This window comes from Apodemus sylvaticus, chromosome 8 (genome assembly GCF_947179515.1).
Source record: "Apodemus sylvaticus chromosome 8, mApoSyl1.1, whole genome shotgun sequence".
NCBI classification, from domain to species: Eukaryota; Metazoa; Chordata; class Mammalia; order Rodentia; family Muridae; genus Apodemus; species Apodemus sylvaticus.
Genome location: NC_067479.1, coordinates 93,638,503 through 93,658,529, shown reverse-complemented (window position 1 = coordinate 93,658,529; position 20,027 = coordinate 93,638,503). Strand labels below are relative to the sequence as shown.

At 48.0% G+C, this 20,027-nt stretch overlaps 1 protein-coding gene across 1 annotated transcript in view; it reads left to right on the top strand.

Moving 5' to 3' along the window:
- Cacna1d (calcium voltage-gated channel subunit alpha1 D) overlaps positions 1-20,027 on the top strand; it is a 162,155-nt gene that overhangs the window by 120,441 nt on the left and 21,687 nt on the right. Inside the window, exons 31-39 of the mRNA XM_052190314.1 lie at positions 45-173; positions 3,224-3,289; positions 5,034-5,125; positions 6,025-6,184; positions 6,736-6,863; positions 6,986-7,082; positions 9,955-10,057; positions 11,636-11,737; positions 16,431-16,561. Of these exons, the coding sequence (XP_052046274.1) occupies positions 45-173; positions 3,224-3,289; positions 5,034-5,125; positions 6,025-6,184; positions 6,736-6,863; positions 6,986-7,082; positions 9,955-10,057; positions 11,636-11,737; positions 16,431-16,561 (1,008 nt within the window). The remainder of the gene's footprint in view (positions 1-44; positions 174-3,223; positions 3,290-5,033; positions 5,126-6,024; positions 6,185-6,735; positions 6,864-6,985; positions 7,083-9,954; positions 10,058-11,635; positions 11,738-16,430; positions 16,562-20,027) is intronic.

Sequence of the window (20,027 nt, the reverse complement as noted above, 5' to 3'; positions counted from 1 at the left end):
TTCTGCTTTCCACTGGGTTTGACCTCTCCATGATAACCCTTCAGAACTCTGAAGAGAGCAATAGAATCTCCATCACCTTTTTCCGTCTTTTCCGAGTGATGCGGTTGGTGAAGCTTCTCAGCAGGGGGGAAGGCATCCGGACCCTCCTGTGGACCTTCATTAAGTCCTTTCAGGTAAGAGCAACCTAGGACTTCACTGTCTCTCCCTGAGAGCATATGTACGGCAGGGATGGTCCTCTGTCCCGGAAGACTCTGGCTCTCACTGCCGAGTCAGTAGAGATTATGGGAGACTAAACAAGAGGCAGAAATAAGACCACAAAAGTCAGAGATCTGCAACGTTTTTCCATATGAGAGAAACAGAAATCTCAAGGACTTTTGATTGCCTGGAATGTCCAGCAACAGTAGTGTCTGAGAGGGAGAATGTCACTAGGCATTCCCTGAAGCTTGGCAGCCTGTCTTAGTGACAGTTATATTGCTGTGATCTAGGTAACTTATAAAATAAAGCATTTAATTGGGGCTTATTTATAGTTTCAGAGAGTGAGTCCATGATCAGCATGACAGGAAACATGGGAACAGGCAGGAAGGCAGGCAGGCAGGCAGGCACGGGTGCTGGAGAAGTAACTTAAAGCTCACTTCTTAACTGAAAGTTACAGGCTGAGAGGGACAGACATATAGACACATAGACACATAGACTAGGCCTGGCTTAGACTTTTGAAACCTCAAAGCCCAACTCCAGGGACACACCTTCTCCAACAAGGCCACGCCCCCTAATCCTTCCCAAACAGTTCCACATATGAGTCTATGTGGGCCATTCTTATTCAAACCAGCACATAGCCTCTCTCTTAGATGGAGTCTCTACTTACTCCAGGTTATTGGGTGCTTGGTAGAATTAAGAGTCCTGCTCATCTAGGTATCCACCAGGACTTATTTGACACCTATGATTCCTTAGGTTGCTTCTAGTCCATTTGAGAGCAGAGCCAGCTTCTCTCTCTTTCACCACCTGGTGCCTGCTGTAGATTTTCCTCTCATCTAGACCAAATCTGTTGATGGTGAGGAATAAATACAGATATGTCATCAAAGGCACAACCATGAAGGGAATTGATGGCCATGCCCCTTCACTTCACCAGCTGGGTTTTATCCATGATTCAAACATTATGTGAACAAGTGAAATTATATAAAGAAAAAATTCAAGTTTTCCCTAATCCCCTCTGGGATAACCAGTAGAAAATTTCAGAAATTTTTTTTTAAGTAGGGAAAAGGGAAAGAGATGGCATTGAGAGAAAGGAGAAGACAGAAGACAAAAGCTCACAGGAAGGAAATCACAGCCCTGTTAAGAAGGATGGAGACTAAGGAAGAGGGGTGTGGCTCAGGAGAGACAGAGCAAGCACCATAGGCAAGAGAACCAGGGTGTGGCCAACCCTGCAGTCCTTTGTGGTTACCCCACATTCCAAAGATGAGCTGCTAGGTTAACGGAATACATTCATGCAAAACAATCTTAGTTCTTGACAGAATTATTAAACTTTAAAAAAACCTAGTAGGTAAAGAAGCCATGTGACGGTACTGATACGCCCCGAGACAGTCGGCCAGCACAGTCCTCAGACATTTGGATGTCTACAAAGAAAGCACAAAGAGCTTTTGTGGGGCGAAGATAAGCACTCCATCTTGGGTGTAGCGCTGTAGCACTGGGCCAGGCTGCATATCACAGCCCCAAACCTGTAAGTGCCTGTCAGCATTCTGACGCACTTAGATGGGAGAGAAAGCTGTTTCCAATCAGCTGTGCTTGGAATTAAGCCCAAGAGCCTAGGCAGCCCTGGGCTACCATACACGTAGACGCGTTTGTCATATGTGGTGATGGAGAAAAGCCATCAAGGACCTGGCCTCAGATCTGACCAGACCCTTGTTCATGTGCTTTTAAGAAGAGCCTGAGCATCCTGCTAGCTTCATTGCTTCCTGGGCCCCGCCCGTGAGTTTGTAGCTGTTTTCAGATAGGTACATGGTTCCACTAAAAGCAGTACAGATAGTCTCAGACACACGAAAATGCACCCGAGTTGTACTAAGGAAGGAAGCCCAGCAGTTCCTTGCATTAATTTGACCAAGAGTGACCCTCAAGTCTGAAGTCTCCATGTTTCTCCCTGCCTTCAATCTGGCTGTAGTTTGTAATTGCTGCCTGGTCTGTTCTCCCTCTATTGTACATATCTGATCTGTCCCCATGTCTTTGTCATCCCTAAGGCTGACTGATGTCCCACTGACCCTAAGAAAGGTGGCTTTGCTCTATATTTCCTGAGCAGCATAAAAAACATCACACGCAAAAGGAATGAGGCAGCACTTCGCAAAAATCTTTAAGAGTTTTATAAGAAATTGAGTCATTTACACCAGACCCCAAAGCACTCAATACTGTCAACACACAGTTATCAAGTTTTATCTGGATGCCGATTTCAACATTTGTTATAGAAGATTGTTTTTATCATTTACTACTATAATACACACACACACACACACACACACACACACACACACGAGTTGCTTTTTAGGTCAGGGGCATAGAAGAGTCTGTAACTTATTATAGTTATGCATTATCTTAGGTTGTAAAGCTGATTACTTAGGTAATCTAAGGCAAGTAAGGTTGGTTGGTACTTTGCTATCTTAAGGACAAGTTAAATAGGCGGAGTGCACAGCTGGATTAAGAGCCAAGCGACCTCATGGTGTACTCACTGCGAGGCCTGTCAGAACTTGCAGGCTCTTTGAATGTAAGAGATATTTTCATAAAATGTATCACTGATGGTGCATTTTAAAATGTTTTTGCAGTCTTAAGTGGCTTTTGACCCTCTGGCTCTGTCATTCTTCTCCTTAAAGTCTCATCGTAAGGAAAACCAGAATGTAGGTTATTTTGCATAAGGAAGTTTTCTTGGCTGTTCTACAACCACTCCCAGATATAGAACAGATGGAAGCAATCGGGGAATCTGGTATTGTAAGATGATTTGGTCAAGTGCGGTTTCATGAAGGATATAGAGTACATTTAAAACTCGCTGGGATCTATGTGTCTGTGTGGAAGAATGTTTAGGGTTAACACGGAGCTTGGGAAGCACACCCTACACGTTGTGATGCTAGGTACACAGGTGCATGGATCCCCAGAAGCGGAGTACAGGTGCTGGGCTGGGCCTCACGGGTTGTTGATCAGATACAAGGGTCCAGCACCCACTCACCCGACCCTTTGTGTCCTGCAGGCGCTCCCGTACGTCGCCCTCCTCATTGCCATGCTGTTCTTCATCTACGCGGTCATTGGCATGCAGGTGAGTGGCAGCTGCTCCCCTCACAGCACCCTTCCAGGCCGGCCATCCTTAGTCCATGCTTAGGCCAGATAAAGTAGAAAGCCTAGGTCACGATTTTCCAGCCAAATGCCTTGGCTACCGAGAAGACTAGGAGATAGAACATTATTGGGCTTCCAAGATAGAGCTGGTATCAGAAGGAGTTCAAGATGCACCAGGAGCATGTTGGGCTAGCATCCCTCTCTCTCTCTCTACACACACACACACACACACACACACACACTCATGTCTCAGGGGGATGAACTAGGTGAGGAGACCTGTCATTGATCTGAGTAGTGGAAGGTCCTAGGCTCCCCAGTGGGAAAGGAGACGGCCCAGTCGCCGGCGTGGGGATCGCGTGTTCTATGCCGACGATGCTCAGAGGTACTTAGTACTCCACATACCTGCTAATTCTCTGGACGATTATAAGTTATCACATTGGGATTATCGTGTGTTTCCGGATGCCGCGGATAGTACTGAATCTGGGCAGCACGCTTTTCCAGAGAAGCATGGCTCTTAGGCTGAGGGACTATAGCATGTGTTCCTGGGTTGGAAAAGGTCTGGGGCACCATTGTCAGCTGAGTCCTAACACCGTGGGGCAGCTGGATGGCATTGAAAACTCTGGGTCCAGGGAGCCAGGGGCGAATGTTCTACATTGGTAGAGTGTCATTGTGACTAGAGTGAGGTACAAGTGAGAGAGGTGGGGTAATTCCAGCACAGAGAGATTGGTTGGTTATTTATTTATTTACTGTCCTGAATGCTTAGAAGCACTTGTAGGAATTTTATTGGGAGTTCCAGGACAAGAGTCCTATATCCTCATGAGGTAGTCCAGGGTAGCCCGGCTCCAGATTCTCCCATTGGGATTTGCACAGGCCCACGGCCATCTGAAATATCAATCTGCTCCATAATGCTATTGGAAAACTTGGCTGAGGCATGAAGCCCACAAGGCCCCACCCATTCCTGCTTTGTCTCCAGCCAATGGTTCACCTTTCTGCCTGCCACTCATCCCCTCCTCAGGCCTTCTGTGCTCCTTCAGGTGATGCTCCCCCTGCCTGGAGAACTCTTGCCCCATCCCCTGACTGACTGCTGCTTCTCCCTCAGTTCTCGGTTTAGGTGTTGCTCCCTCTGAGGTGTTAGGTTGCTGTTAACCTAACACTGGTCAAATGAGCCTCTTTCCTGATCTCTGTGGGTTGGATCACCTCAGTGTGTGCTGTGTCTGGTTATCATTGCTTGGTCACTCCATAGTCTCCTCCGGGCAGTGACTCCCTCGGGTTGAGTCTGTAGCTCTGAGACACTGCATTCCTAATGTTCAGCCTAGTGCCTAGTGCATGTCTCTGCAGAGCACAGAAGGTGCCCGGTGTCCTAAGAAAGCCCTAGTTGCTAATTAAACCCAAGTCAGTTCTAAATTCACAAAACTCTTTTTATGTGACATGTTAGTTGGCATTTCATGAGTATCCTGAAACATAGTAGGCAGAAGTGGTCTTGTTTTGCTCTATGACAAGGCATGACACCATTGTAGAAATGCATCATGAGAGAGACAGACCTCCTGAGAAGGAGGACAGAACCCCAGCAACCTCAGGCCTGCCACTAGGCCACAAGTTCTACCTCTCAACAGCACTGCCCTCAGGGATCAAGTCTCTAACCACATGAACCTTGGAGGCCATTCAAGATCCAAACTGTAACACTGATGAACATCTGATTCCCCTCCCGCCTTAATAACTTCTTCTAGATGTTTGGGAAAGTTGCCATGAGAGATAACAACCAGATCAATAGGAACAACAACTTCCAGACGTTTCCTCAGGCAGTGTTACTGCTCTTCAGGTGACTGGGTCCTTGGGGGTGGGGCGTGGGTTGCAAGTGGGGTGGAATGGGGTACCCCTAGAGTTCTGAATGGATGGGGTCATGCTTGCTCTTGGTCCCATTATTTCTTGACAGACTTCTGCTTTGTTGTTCCTGTTTGGTATTTGTTACTTTGTTTTGAAACAGGATCTCATTATGTAGTCCAGGCTGGCCTCACATCATGACAGTCTTCCGGCCTCAGCCTTTCAAAATGCTGGGATTGTATGTTCTACTACTATCAACCGTTTTATACCTTTTAAAAACATCATTATTATTTCATATGTATGTGTGAATATGATATATGTTCGGAGTAGACCTGCCACTGTGCACATGTTGAGATCAGAAGACAAATTTATGGAGCCAATCAATCTGCCTTCATTTTTACATAGGTTCTAGGGATGGAACTCAGGTCTTCAGGCTTACACAGCAAATACCTTTTACCAACTGACCCGTCTCACTGGCCCCAATTTTGTATTCTTAAACAGAACTAGCATTTCAGTCAGAGAGGAACTGACGCATTGTTAAAACTGCTGGCGTCATTTGGATTGTAACCGACAGTTAGACCACCAGAAAAAAAAAAATTGTAGGATAGATATGTATGCATGAAGAGTGCACCAGAACACAACCAGGAAAACAAACACAGGGGAAACATGGGAATTTGTAATTCCCCAAACTAACCTGTAAATCCCACAAGCTAGGAACCAGGTGAATGCTGGGAATTGTAGTTCTTGGGAAATAACAAAGCCTCATGGGAAAGTACTGTAGCCTGTAAGTTTGTCCTGATACATTTTGCACAAATTAAGAATTTTCTTCCCACATGTCTAATCCATCATTTCCTTGCCCCTTCCCTCAGTTAAAGCCCTTTCTGTCCATTTAACCAGGTGTGCCACAGGGGAAGCCTGGCAGGAGATCATGCTTGCCTGCCTCCCAGGGAAGCTGTGCGACCCAGACTCAGATTACAGCCCGGGAGAGGAGTACACCTGCGGGAGCAACTTTGCCATTGTCTACTTCATCAGCTTCTACATGCTGTGTGCATTCCTGGTAAGCAGCCTCGGCACCCTGTCTCTGCTTACAGAGCTGCTGTAGCAGTCGAGGTCCAGACTGCTGATGCTGTCCTGTCACAGTGCTTTTAAGGAGTCTGGCATGCTCTGAGCCCTACCAGGCAGGTGTCTGTTTTGCTGAATCTGGCACGTGTCGCTGCCGGATGGGACCGGTCAGGCACTCACAGTGGGCTGGGGTAATTTCCATTTAGCCTTGTTACTGAAGACTGCTGTTTCCTTTCAAAAGTATCAAAGCCATCGTACTTGGCTTTAAGTGCCTCCAACGTGTGAGCTGTCTCTCGTTGCAATTAAATTATGAGATTACAATGTGCTTCAGGGTGCCAGCTAATGCACCCACCCGCCCCCTCCTGAGCATGTGCCAAGCCATCTGGTCAGGCTCCTGCCCTTTCCTTGACTAATTTCCAGTGAGAGAATATTATGGCCTGTCTCTGCAACCTGGATACGTGGGTTCCAATATTCCATGCCCTGCAGTTAGGAGGCAGATAACAGTGCGAGGGACCTTCCCACCACCCTCATGATTCACTTTTCCAGATCATCAACCTCTTTGTGGCTGTCATCATGGACAATTTTGACTATCTGACTCGGGACTGGTCTATTCTGGGGCCTCACCACTTGGACGAATTCAAAAGAATATGGTCAGAATATGACCCTGAAGCAAAGTAAGTTACCAAGCACCCATCTGGCTTTCAAGAGTTCTTTGGGAATGGCTGTGGTGATTTCTGCAGGGTCGGGGTGGTAGGCTGAGCTCATGTGGGGACCTCAAGCTGTGCTCTGCTTCCAGGGGAAGGATAAAACACCTCGATGTGGTCACCCTGCTCCGACGTATCCAGCCTCCCCTGGGGTTTGGAAAGTTATGTCCACACCGAGTAGCGTGTAAGGTGAGTATCCAGCCATCCAAGTCTAGAAACCTATTCGCCGCTGTGTTCGGGACACACATTATGCTGTCTTACATTCACTAGGTCTTTAAGGCGTTGGTCATGTGGAGATAATAATGTTTTCTGCCTTGACAGCACCCTCAAATGTATAACACTTAGAATTCTGTCAGGGATAATAACGGGATGAAGGGAATACTACAAACTGTCACCAGGTCAGATGTCTGAGGAAATGGCGTTTCGGCCAGGCCCAGGTGACTATGAATGTAGATCAGCTTATGCCGGGTCTTGGGGTTGATCCCTAGCATAGCTAAATCCACATAAAATACAGAGGAGACATAGGAGTCAGTCAGAGGCAGGCAGGCATGCATCTCAGAAAGGAGAACAGAGTCCAGACAGAAGCTGGAGGAGGAAGAGCCTCAGACCGGACAACAGCAAGGCATCGATCGGGTAACCATCTGACTGGGACACGAGAATAAGTGGCAGAGGCCTCTGTCCCTAAGCTAGACCTGATTGAGTATTCTGGGCCACATCGAATCCTGTGGAGAATGATGAAATTTCAGGTCTCCATCTCAGAGCTGATTGTGTTGACATGAGGCAGACTAGAGGAAGGAACGCAGTGTGACGGCCAGGATAAGAGCTGTGGGGATGGGGAGAAAGGAGTAGGCAGTGTGGAGAGCTGAGCTGAGGAAGCACAAGGGGGAACATTGCTGCCAGGTGAGGAGACAGGCACCAATGAGAATGAGAAAAGAACTAATCTAGCCCTTGGCTTGGTGGTGGTAGACCCTGGGCCTTAGCTTGGTGGTGGTAGACCCTGGGCCTTAGCTTGGTGGTGGTAGACCCTGGGCCTTAGCTTGGTGGTGGTGGACCCTGGGCCTTAGCTTGGTGATGGTAGACCTTGGGCCCTAGCTTGGTAGTGGTAGGTAGACATTGGGTCCTAGGTTCCCAGCTATAGAGAAGGTGACAGTGTGCATGTGGCCTCTTTGCTGTAGAATTCTGTAGTTCCTTTCCCTGGGGCATGAATCTGAGGTGTCTCTGGGATGAGCTCAGGTCTCCTACCCTGTTTCTCTCATTCCTACACTGGTCACGTGGAGCCTTGGCTCACACTGGTCTTTCTCTCATAAAGCCACAGGGACCTTCTCACATTATTGTAGAAACAGGAATGCAAGGTTGGCTTGCTTGTTGAACTTCTTGAAGAAGTCCATTCATTCCAGTCCACAGAGCAGCACAGAACCCAACTGCCTTCATTCATCTTTGTCTGGACTCCAGGATCCTTTATCTAAAGGACCTAAGTGTCCTTAAGGCACAAAGTCAGTCATTCTGCTGACAGTTGTTTGTCAGGAAAAGTGAATGAATGCCCAGTCACCCTGGCTGCTCTGGCTGTGGAGACAGGAGAGGTTGGTAGAAGGATTGAGAATTTAGATAGGTTGCCTAGACAGCTGCATCCTAGTCCCTCAGCAGGATAGAAAAAACAGTCTACCTTTCTTTTGGAATGAACTTTTTAGCCAAGAGAATACTAACTTTGGATTGTTTTAGTTCTGAGACTGGCTAACCTGGAAGTTGCTATATAGCCTCCCTAAGCTAGCCTCCACTCAAGAGATCAGCCTGTCTCTGCCTCCCAAGTGCTAGGATTAAAGGAGTGTGCTACCATGCCCAGTTAGAATTTTTTTAAATTAACAATGTTTAATTAACACTTACCATGTGCCAGGCATAAAACCTTTGTGTGTATGGTCTACATCAATCTTCACAAGGCCTGTCTTGATGACTAGAACCCAAAGAGGGTGTCCCTTACCCCAAGTTCTTCTACAACTCCCCTTGATGCTGGTGTTAGAGGTACCTGGAGAGGGGTGAGAAGTGGGAAGTATTGATCTATTCTGAAAGACCAAACCTTCAGAGAAGCCACGGAGACCTCCCCAAGATAGCACATGATGTTCTGTCTCTGGAAACTTTCAGAACGAACAGTAGTGAGTTCTATTGGGTGATAGGCTCTATGTATCCTCCCCGTGCCTGGCCTATGCACCTTCTGTATCATTTGATTATCATAAAATCCTTAAGGATGTACCTAGAGGGGAGGCCTGTCCCCGGGACCCAGAGAGCTAGCTAATGAAGGAGAACACATGGACAATGGTATTTAATTATGTAACATTAAATAATATCTGATTGTCAACATTTATATTTCATGACTGAACTTTGAACTTTGTTATCCCAGGTTTCTCACAGATATTAGGTCGTATCTGTCAGTATTCTCCAGAGAAATAGGACTGATGGGGTGGTGGTGGGTATATATATGTGTATGTCTGTATGTGTAACCAATGTATAGCTGTCCAGGTATAGATGTACACACACATAGGCATATACTAGGAAAGGTTTATTATGTGATATGGGCACATGTGGCTTTCAAGTTCCACAGTCTGTCATCTCCTAGTGAGAGACTCAGGATATCTGTGGTACAGTTCAGTCTGGAGACTGAGGCCTGAGAACCAGGGGGACCGATGAGATCCAAGTCAGACAGCAGTAGGCTGATGTTCTACCTTAAACTGACAGGAAGAGGAAAGGCAGTCTTTTCCCACTTCTTTGTGTGCTATGGTTGAATGAAGACTGCCGGCTTTCACAGGCAGCTGCTTCACTGCCAGTCTCTGTCAGGACACCCTCACAGACAGACCGTGGCACGATTGTTAACCCGTTATCTGAGCAGCCCATAGACACGTCAAGTTGGTGCCTACATTTAACTATCTTAGAGATGCTCCCAAATGACCGCTGAGTTGAAGCCAGGGTTGCCTAGAGCGTGGATGGGGATAAACAAAGAATGAACATCAAAAGGGAGCCTGGCTGTCATAGACTATCTGCATTCCCACGGGGAACTCTTTCTCATCTACAGAGGCTGGTTGCCATGAACATGCCTCTCAACAGCGATGGGACCGTCATGTTCAATGCAACCCTGTTTGCTTTGGTCCGGACGGCTCTCAAGATCAAGACTGAAGGTAAGCACTCCATGGAAGCAGGAAGCAGGAAGCAGGGCAGGCAGCAGGAGAGATCACACACACACACACACACACACACAGACACAGACAGACACTTTGGTTCTCCCTCTGGGCTCTTTCTTAATTAATGGGATTCCTCAGAAAAGGATGAGAATTCAGGGAGAACATCTCCATCTGACCAGCCAACCACCGTCCTTCTGTTTTTCCTTTATCCTTTGCTCTGTCCCATAATATCTGGAGTTTACTCATCACACAGCTTCCTCTACTCCACGAATAACAGGCAAGGTATTGGGGCACAGACAGACACCACAGAATCCACTCCTGCTCTTCTCCACCAACACGATCAGTGAGGCAGCTCGCTCTTCCAAGCAGTAGCTTTTTTGTCCATAAAAAGGAACTACAGACGCAGATGCCAAGAAAAGGGTAGAAAGCAGAGGCGACTATGCATGCACGTACACACGCACGCACGTATGCACGCACGCAGCGTGGTTAGCATGTGGGGTGCTAGCAGGTCCACGTCTCAGCTGCACTCTTTAGCTTACCACACTCAGCCTTGCTCAAACCTGGCTGAGCAGGCAGTGGAAAGTGCCTCGGGGCCGGCTCAGAGGCCTCCATGTGGGAAGCAGAGGCTTTGCAGAGAGGCGAGGGGGGAGGTGAGGGGGGAGGTGAGGGGGGAGGTGAGGGGGAAGGTGACGGGGGAGGTGAGAGAAGACAGAGGAGACATAGCCTCAGTGGGAAGACAGGTGTTCTTCACAACACTGCAGCTCTGCCCAGCAAAGCTAGCCACTTCCCACCTGGCATGTGCTGCTTATGCCACAAACAAGCATCATTAAGTGTTCCGGAAGATAGGATGGGCCTACATGGTGATGTATCAGAAGAAAAGATGACTGTTGAATACAAGTCAATATTCTGAGGTCAGAATAAGTAACTACAGCAGAGCCTGTGACGAGTCTTATTATGGTGAAGTTTATTGTGCAGGAACAAAGGCAGGATTGGGGGGCTTGGTAGAAGTGGGGAGAAGGAGGAAGAGCAAGAGAAAGAAGTGAAGGAGCAGGAAGAGGAGATGGGAGAAGAAGGAGGAGAAAGAAGAATGGGAGAGGCAGGGGGTTGAATGGAAGAAGGGAAGAAGAAAAAGGGGAGGAGGAAAAGGGGGAGATGGAGGGAGAGAGAGAGGAGGAGGAAAGGAAGAGGGTGAATGGAGGGAGAAGAGGTAGAAGCAGAGGAGGAGGAAGAAAGGGAGAGAAGGAAGCAGGGAAGGAGGAGGACGAAGGGGAGGAGGAAGAGGCAGCTGCAGAGGCAGGCAGTTGCCTTCTGGTCTGGGAGTCAAGGGAGGAGCATGGGTCCTGTCTGGGGTAGGTTGCTATGGCAGCAGAAGGTAGTTCATGAATTCCCAGGTGGAAATGATCAACCCCCAGTGGTGGCTTGGTAAATGCCTCTGAAAATAGGAAAGGGGAAGGTTCTATCAGAAGGCAATGCAAGGACCAGGCAACATGGTGAGGGGCAGGAGAGCGCTCAGCCACAAACACAGGTGTGGCCTGTGCCATGTCACACACCCCTCCTTTTGCCTTTTGGATTCAGGGAACCTGGAGCAAGCTAATGAAGAACTCCGAGCTGTGATCAAGAAAATCTGGAAGAAGACAAGCATGAAGCTACTTGACCAAGTTGTCCCTCCAGCTGGTGGTCAGTGCAATCTATTTCCCAAGTAGTTCTCCATCAAGGAATTAGTTTCAGTGGCAAGATCTCTGGACAGCCCAGAAAGGCAGTGCAGGTCTCTTTCCCAGACCATTAGAGCGTGAGGCCCCCAGCTAAAGGAGCCCTTTGGCTTCCCCCGGAAGTATTTGGGGTGATATGAGGACAGTCAAACCAAAGGTGGGGCTTCAGTGGGGAGGAATCCAGACCCCACGAGGCTGGAGCAGGGTTTTGCTGTCATAGAAAAATCAATGGTAAAGGACATGACGGCATTCACAAAATGAAAAGTTTGACCTTTTGCCCCAAAAGAAATACTTAAAACTAGTCTCCGATTTTAAATGTCTCAAGAAAAATTGTTAGTTTTCAGAAAAGGATACTTCTAAAGTAATTTTAAGAAGACTGAATCTCCCATTGTAGTCACCAAGGAGTCCTTTAATGAGAGTTAGAGGTAGAACTAACAAGCATGCTTATTTATCTCCTTTTGTTATTTATCACAAATTAACTGACTAAACATTTCGAATTTGCATATATATATAATAGCTATATTATATATATACTGTTTCTCTATTTTTGTTTTAATACTTGTGGACATTGAAGTGAGATGGTTATTTTTCAACTGTTTTGTTTCAAGTTTTAAAAGTGCAGAATCTCCTTCCCCGGCATCCAGTCACCCAGCAGTCTGGCCAACCCTGGCCTGGAAACATATAAACAACCGGCGTGATTTTTAACCAATACGACTTTCACAGGGTGGCGTGGTTCAGAATCAAAAGCCGAATCCAGCGCCCAGACTGGGAGAGCCTGTGGCTGCTGAGGGACAGAGGGAGCCTGCATAAGCCGGTTCTGCTGCTTAGGAGGCTTGGCCTGCCCCAGGGATTCCGGCCACCCCTAGCTGGCCTAGCCACTGGCTCCACTCTGGGAAAATGGCTCAAAAAGAAATGACCAACATGGTGGGAATTCCCACATGCAGACCCCGAGCTCCAAGACCTGATTCTGCACTTTTAAAACTCCTCTTGGTTTCCGCCCTCTTCCTTTCAGCTGCACATCCGAGTGGTCGCATGGCTTAGGTGACACCGCTTGTTAAAATGTCGTAACACTGCCTGAGCTTCCTCTGCAGCCCCCACTCCTCTCAACTCTCAGAATATTCTGAAGCAATTCTGTTTTAGGGCGGTGGCATGGAATCAGAGTTATCTCTTGCCAACTGGATTCCCCTACATTGTTTGTCAAACGACGGATGCATGCTTCAGAATAGCAGGCTCTGCCATCTGTGTAAACCCTCCACACGCTAGCCTGAGACACTTAACTCTCTCTTGCTCCAACTCTGTCTCTTTGGAAACACCACCTTCATAGTGGCCGATCTGATGCCCACAGGGATAGCCCTCCTCACATGAGGTATGCTTGAAGTGTCACCTGGATCGCTGTGATGATATTCCATTTCTTCTCATCTTACTAGGAAAAGAAAAGTTCAGAATTTGGCTTATGATCTACACTCTCTTCTTTTGAAAAACTCACCAACATTTATCTCTACTGAACTTTTCATGAAGGATAAATACACACACACACACACACATCTGGGGCTTGGTGGTTCTCTCTGTTTCTTTACATGGTTTGGAGTTTAGGATGATAGGTGTTAATCTGTTTCCCCATGTGATACTGGAGAAGAAATAACTAGAGTCTTAGGAGGACACAGAAGACTCCAGAAGTTTGTATAGTGCCCAGTGTAGTTCCTGCTTATCTATGTTATATATCACATAAGCACATTGTCACCAAAGGGGACCACACAGCACCTTCAGGCCTTGGTGGATAGCTCTAGGTTAGGTTTTAGCTTCTATATTCATCATTTGTCTCTTTGTCCCCCTCCCCCTCCTTTACCCCTCCCCCTTCCCCCCCCCATCCCCCAGTAGATCAGTGGTTCCCAATCTTTCCCTCATCATGGCACACTTAAGAAATGACACCATGATAGATCCCTTGGGACAAATGTGTGGTTCAAAGTGTTAGTGTCTCCCATGGTCTAATGTGGTTAGACAATAGCACAGTGAGCTGCCTATGTCCTTGGGGTGCTCAGGAGACCCCAAAGCCGGAGGAGGGATCAGAGCCAGATGCTTGTCTGGGCAGCTTTGCCTCTGGGCTACGATCCGAGCTGCTCATCATGATGATGATGGAAGCTTGATGGAAACATAATGTCAGGAAGCAGCTGTGGAGGACGTGCCAGGAGCATCCTTCTCTCTACTGCCTGCCTGCAGTCTGACCACTGCTGGTCATGGTGCTGAGCTGTCTCCGCCTGGAATCTTACCCGGGTTCTCAGTGTTCCCTTGTCATATCTTCCAGGTCACGGACGTCCCCTTCTTTTTAGAAGCTCTTTTCCCTTGGAGATCCTCCTTCCTTTGGAAACTCCTTCTTGAGCCATATCTTTGGCCCCTGTGTGTCCTCCTGCCCTACTGCTCCAAGGTGGCCTCACCACATCCATTCTTCTCTCTGTCCCTTTCCTGTCATGATCAAACTTTAGCCTTTCTTGTTCTTAGGAGCTCTTGCTCAGGCCAGGTCTCTTGGTCCTCCTGCTTTGTCTCAGTGGAGACAACCATGTCACCCTCTAGTCCTGCCCTACAGATCTAAAGTAGAAGAGAAAGGTCAGCCAGCACTTCTTTTACTAGAAACATCCTGGTATAAAGTAATACGAGCTTCTATGTTGAATCAGGGAGTTTCCCAGGGCTCAGGGGACCCTTAAGTACAAAAACTTATCAGTGTTGTTAAAGGTGGCATAGATTCTAGACTTCTTGAATACATCAGCCCAGCAGCCACTGACCTACTTGGAAAGAGCTAGAAAAGGCAGGGCTAGGTTTATATCACCAGGATTGAAGCTCAAAGGAAAGCAGGGGTTGGTATGGCCAAAGCCATGCTCTCTGTAGAGAGGTAGAGTTGGAGGAGGGGTGAGTGGTGGGGTCTGGCCTGGGCCAGTTGACCTGTGCCAGTCATGTAACTCTCCCACTCTAAGAAGAGTGAACAGAGTTGTTATGTAGAAGTTATGAGACCCACGAGGAGTTTGGACTGGGCTCAGACACCCTTAGATATCCAGCCATGGTGCCTAGCTGTTGCTGATGGACAGAGTGGGCAAAAGCTGAAGATAGGACAAGCATAAGCTTTGCAGACCAAATATCTTGGCTTGTTTTCCTATGGATGGCGCCATATTGGATGGTGTAGATGAACCGGTAGCCAGTCAAGGAGCTGTGAGTTCAGATCAATACATAGCCCTGGGCTTCTTCACTAGCTCCTCCACCACATCAGGGCTTCCTTGGCTCGGGCTCAGGAGGAACATAACATTTCTCAAGGCCAGTTCACCCCAAGACAGGCTGTACAAGAGTTCTTAGCAGCTTCTGGCAGGAATGGCTGGAGAACCTTCCCCAAGTGGTCCAGAAACCACTGGGTGGGAACTATGAATCAGCCACACCTCCTGAGTGAACACTAAGTACACCCCACATGGATCCAGTGGGTCCCAACGACTCCAAGCCTCCTCTGCTCCAGCATCCATTCAGTGAGTGATACTCTTGGCTTGGTTTGAAGTAGTGACTCTTGTTGTCGTAGGGCACGCGACACAGGGACAGCCCACACCTGGGTTGGAGTGCTTTATTCCTCTTCTCTTAAACAACCTTAGTTCTTCTGACATGAAATTCCATTTTATAGGGGAGAATACAAGCTCACCTAAGATCATCTTGGCCCCAATCCATGTGACTCTTACAAGGACAGCTTGACCAGAAGCCAGAGTACTTACAACTGTTCCTGCCAGGTGTCCTAGAATCCCTGACACAGCCCTACGCAGGCTAGGCTGCTAATGGAGCCTTGCCTCTTTCCACCCAGAAGACCTCAGCACCCTACAGATGTGGTGGCATCAACCTTGCAGGGCGGGGTGGGGGGGCACAGGTTACACTGACATGTTCACAGTGGTTTACCATGAGACAGAGCCTCTATTCTGCCTCACGCATCACCTTCAACGTTGTCAGCAGAGTCCTGATTCCCCAGTGATATGTGTTGGAGGTTGTTTCTGAACAGAGCAGAAATAGAGCCTGCTCAGTGCTGAAGTTAGTCGGAGCTGTCCTGGCAATGCATAAACCCAGCCGCTCTGAATTCCAAACCACAAAATGGTCTCAGAGCTTATTGGCAGAAGACCGGGGGAGCGTGCGAGAGCTGGATCTGCAGTCTCTGTTCCAACCTTCCTCTCCTTCCAAGCTCATCCGCCACCTTTCTAGGTCTCCATCTTGTGACATAGGGATTTGGATGCTTAATTGCAGCTGATGCTTACGGTAATTACACATGCAAATTTCTATGCACAGGGTGAAAAATGTGGCCTGCAAGGCCTTTCTGTTTTGTAATGTTTATTTTAACTAAATAACCAAGGTGGCGCTTCGTATCGTTACTAATATGCTACTCTACTTAACTCGTGATAAATACACATTACTTTCTGCAACTTCGAGGATCAGTTCATTTAACTGACTCTAGCTTTGAGCCTTAACTGCTTTGCAAAGCTTTGCTTTTTGCTAAGACCGAGCAACCAGTGTCACAGGCTGACAGACAGACAGCCCAGTGCCTTTTGTGCACCGTCCTGCCCCACCCCTGCCCCAGCCAGAAGTGAGGGTTTAGGCTCTTGGTCCAAATGTGCTGATTCGGGAGAGCTGTGTCTGGTCTCTCCGTTTAGATGATGAGGTAACCGTGGGGAAGTTCTATGCCACTTTCCTGATACAGGACTACTTTAGGAAATTCAAGAAACGGAAAGAGCAAGGACTGGTGGGGAAGTACCCTGCGAAGAACACTACGATTGCCCTACAGGTGAATTGCCCTCTTGCTCTGTTCTCTTCTCACTAACAATGTCGCCAGCTTTAATTTGAAATACTAGAGAGCTGACTATTCGTGGCTGAGCAGTGCCACAAGGATTTTGTTTAAACTGAGATACTGCACACTGCCCCTCCACTCTGTGGACTAGCCATTTCCGGGTCACAAGGTAAGTGTTCCCTCCTCTTCATGTCTTCTCCGTTGAGCCTCGCACTTGCCGTCATCTGGTACTTGTGCAAAGCCCTCAGGACAGCCTGCGATGGGAAAGAAGTGAATGTCACCTCACACCCTAGCCACCTGGGTCTTCTCCAAAGGCAGCCTCCTTCAGGCAGGCCCCCTCCCATAGGCCTGGGCTCAGGGTCCGCCTGCCCAGGAAACAGCTTTCCATCAGAACGCAAGTGCTTTGTTTTGTTTCTGTTTGTTTCTTACCCCACGGCTTGTTGGTTTTTGGTCCATTTCAATAACATCCATCACTCCCTAGTATGTACTGTGTACATGTGTGCGTGGTGTGTCTGTCTCTGTGTGCTATCTCCTGATGGCGGTGAGGCTTGCTGTGCAAGTACTACACACATAGGCCAGCCTTTGGCCCATCTCCCTTTCTCCAACTCAGGACCCATACACACACTCATACACACGTACAAGAGTGCATGCATACACACACAAACACACACACACTCATACACACGTGCAAGAGTACATGCATACACACACAAACACACACACACTCATACACACGTGCAAGAGTACATGCACACACACAAACACACACACACACACACACACACACACTCAACTACCCATGCTAGGCCCCTAGAGTGTGAGTGTGGCATTTAGAAATACCTGGTCCAATCAAGGATTAGGCATCCAAAGGCAATAGAATATTAGAGATGCCTGGAGCTCTGGGTGGAACCAGGCATGGAGAGGCAAGGAGGCGTGCTAGACCTGCAGGCAGGGGAGCTGGGGGAGGTGGTTTAGGGTGACGGTGTATACAGAGGGCTGGGGACAGATGTCAGGAGAAGAGAAAGGGAAATACAGAGGTTGGCAAGCTGTCGCCAAGTCCTGCCACCATGCCCTGGAGGGCCTTCAGTCCATCATAAAGACATTTTCCTTGTGGTTTAAAAAGTTTGCGTGAAAATGACTTTTATGTCCCTGTTCTCACAGTTCTTGAATGGGGCCTCATAGGTGTTGATGAGGTACAACATGGAGTGGTCCTGTACTTAGTGCCAAGAACAAATCGCCAGCATTGTGGTGTGTTCACAGGGGTGATAACTGTGAAAGCTAAGGCCTGAATGTGAGCTTGCTGTGAGAAAGACTGTGAATCCGGATGGTGGGGAATGGGGAATGCTGGGTGTGTGTGCATTTCTCAGGTTAGTAGATGGCCTTGTGGACAGTGAGCAGCTGACTCAGGGTGAGATCCCCCGGGCTGGAGGCGGGGATATTGTGCTGGTGGGGCAGGTGGACACCCATGCCTATTCAAGCCAGCTTGTGTTCCTTCATTCCCTGAACATGTGACCTTGAGTAATGAGTTATAGGCTCAGCCATTGGGCTCACTGTGTCTTTTGCCTCCTGCTGACCTGGTTTGCAAGATGTAACAGCTCTAACACTAAGATTAATACCATTCACAAGTAGCCTCGGATGAAAAGAAACAAAAAGTCCAGTTTGCAAATTTGAGTAGGTCCCTGGATTATACATTCCCGGTGGCAGCCTGACTAGGTTGGCCACTTGCAGAGAATTGGTGTATACAGATGGTTGTCCCCCTCACATGACCTTCTGCCCCATAGGAGAGGCTGGCCGGATCTCTGACTTCTCCCGGTACCCTCTGCCTACCTGAAATGGCTTGCAGCTCCAGAAGTCTAGTTGATGGGATGAAAACTTGGCTTCCTAGAGGGGACTTGATCTCTTTTGCACTTAATGTCACAGTTTGTAGCAGTCAGCTTGTCTCTGAGCTAAGAGACTCTCCAGGTTTCAGTGGAGGGTGTGGCCTGTAAACACTTGGAACTCCATGTGTGTGGGGGAGGGGTATTCCTTTTTAGAAGCCCCAAGACTCACTCTGATGTCAGAACGCAGTGTTTTGGTATTCTGAAGGAGCATAAACGGCTTAAGTAGTCACTGCGTTTTGCAGATGGAGTTTACTGAGCCTTGAGCTGGTGCCGACAGAATGCCGTAAAGGTTTTGGGTGAGAGACAGCCACATTATGCTAAAATAATGTTGAGGGTTTTCTCCTGTTTAAGTATTTTCATTTTGTTATTTAAAGAATGAATCTTATTTCACTGGTAGAAGTCAAATATTTCTAGTTAGATGGTATAAATACATTCTCCCAGGGTTCTGTTGAAAATTGAGGCCAGGCCTGTAATTTATATTAAGTACACAGCATAGAAAATTAAGTTGTGTTCATAATCTTGACAGTTCAGTTCTGAAAAGGCATTTGACTCTGAAACAACCATTGAAAATAGAAAGTGTTTGTCTCCTTGATGGATAATTCTAATTACATTTTTGGCTTCCTCTGCTGCAGAAATGGCTTTAAATGTGATTTGTTATTCTCCATTTAATTAGTGCGTAAGGAAGCCTCCTTTTCTGCATTATGAAATCTCATGGGTGATGTAGCAACTAAGGAGCCAGGATCGGTCATGGGAGGAAGGCACTGACTGCAGCTAGAAGGAAGGCAGCTTGAGACAGCTGCTGAGGATGGACTTGTCTGGCTGAGAAGGAGGCGATGTGCTTCTGACGGGGGGGGGGGGGGGGGGCCTGCAGGGCGGGGCGGGGCGGGGCAGGGCGGGGCTCCCAGGCTGGTTGTAGTGGGACATGGAGTATGGCATAATTGTGTGAGCAGGGGTGAGCAGCCATGCTTGTGCGTGCTGGCCTGCAGAGTGAGGTCTGTCTGAAGAGCTCTCAGAACTGGCACCCACGCTGTGCACCCCCATTCCATGCCATGGCTCGGCCAGATCTCCCCAGTTCACACCAACTTCACACCAAAGGTGTGAACCTTCCCAGTGGCGGTTGATGACTGAAGGCTCTCCTGCCTCTGCCTGCATGGAAGGAGCTGTGTCCTCTGGCCTCTCTGGTCTGAATGTGTGTGCACTCTCCACCCACCCGCTCCATCCATCCCTTCATCCTCATCATTAAAACTAAACTTCTCTCCTGCCCTTCTGTGGTGGGGGCCAGAGAGAAGCTGCACCAACCTTTTGGTTTTCTCTCAGCCATCTGACATACACATTCCCTTCAGTTTGATTCAGCATTTGCTCTTCATCCATGTTGCTACATCCAAGGGACCTGCAAGTTTCCACAAGGAACAAAGAAATAGAGGAACATAGCTACACAGCCACAGGAAGTCCCAGCCCCTAGTCATGCAAGAAGAAGGCCCATCGTACCTCTAGCGAGGTGGCACCACATGCTCTGATGAGCCTAGTGTCTCTCTGATCACAAACAATCCCAAGCAGGAAAAGTTTTGTTCATTTCTCTTAGT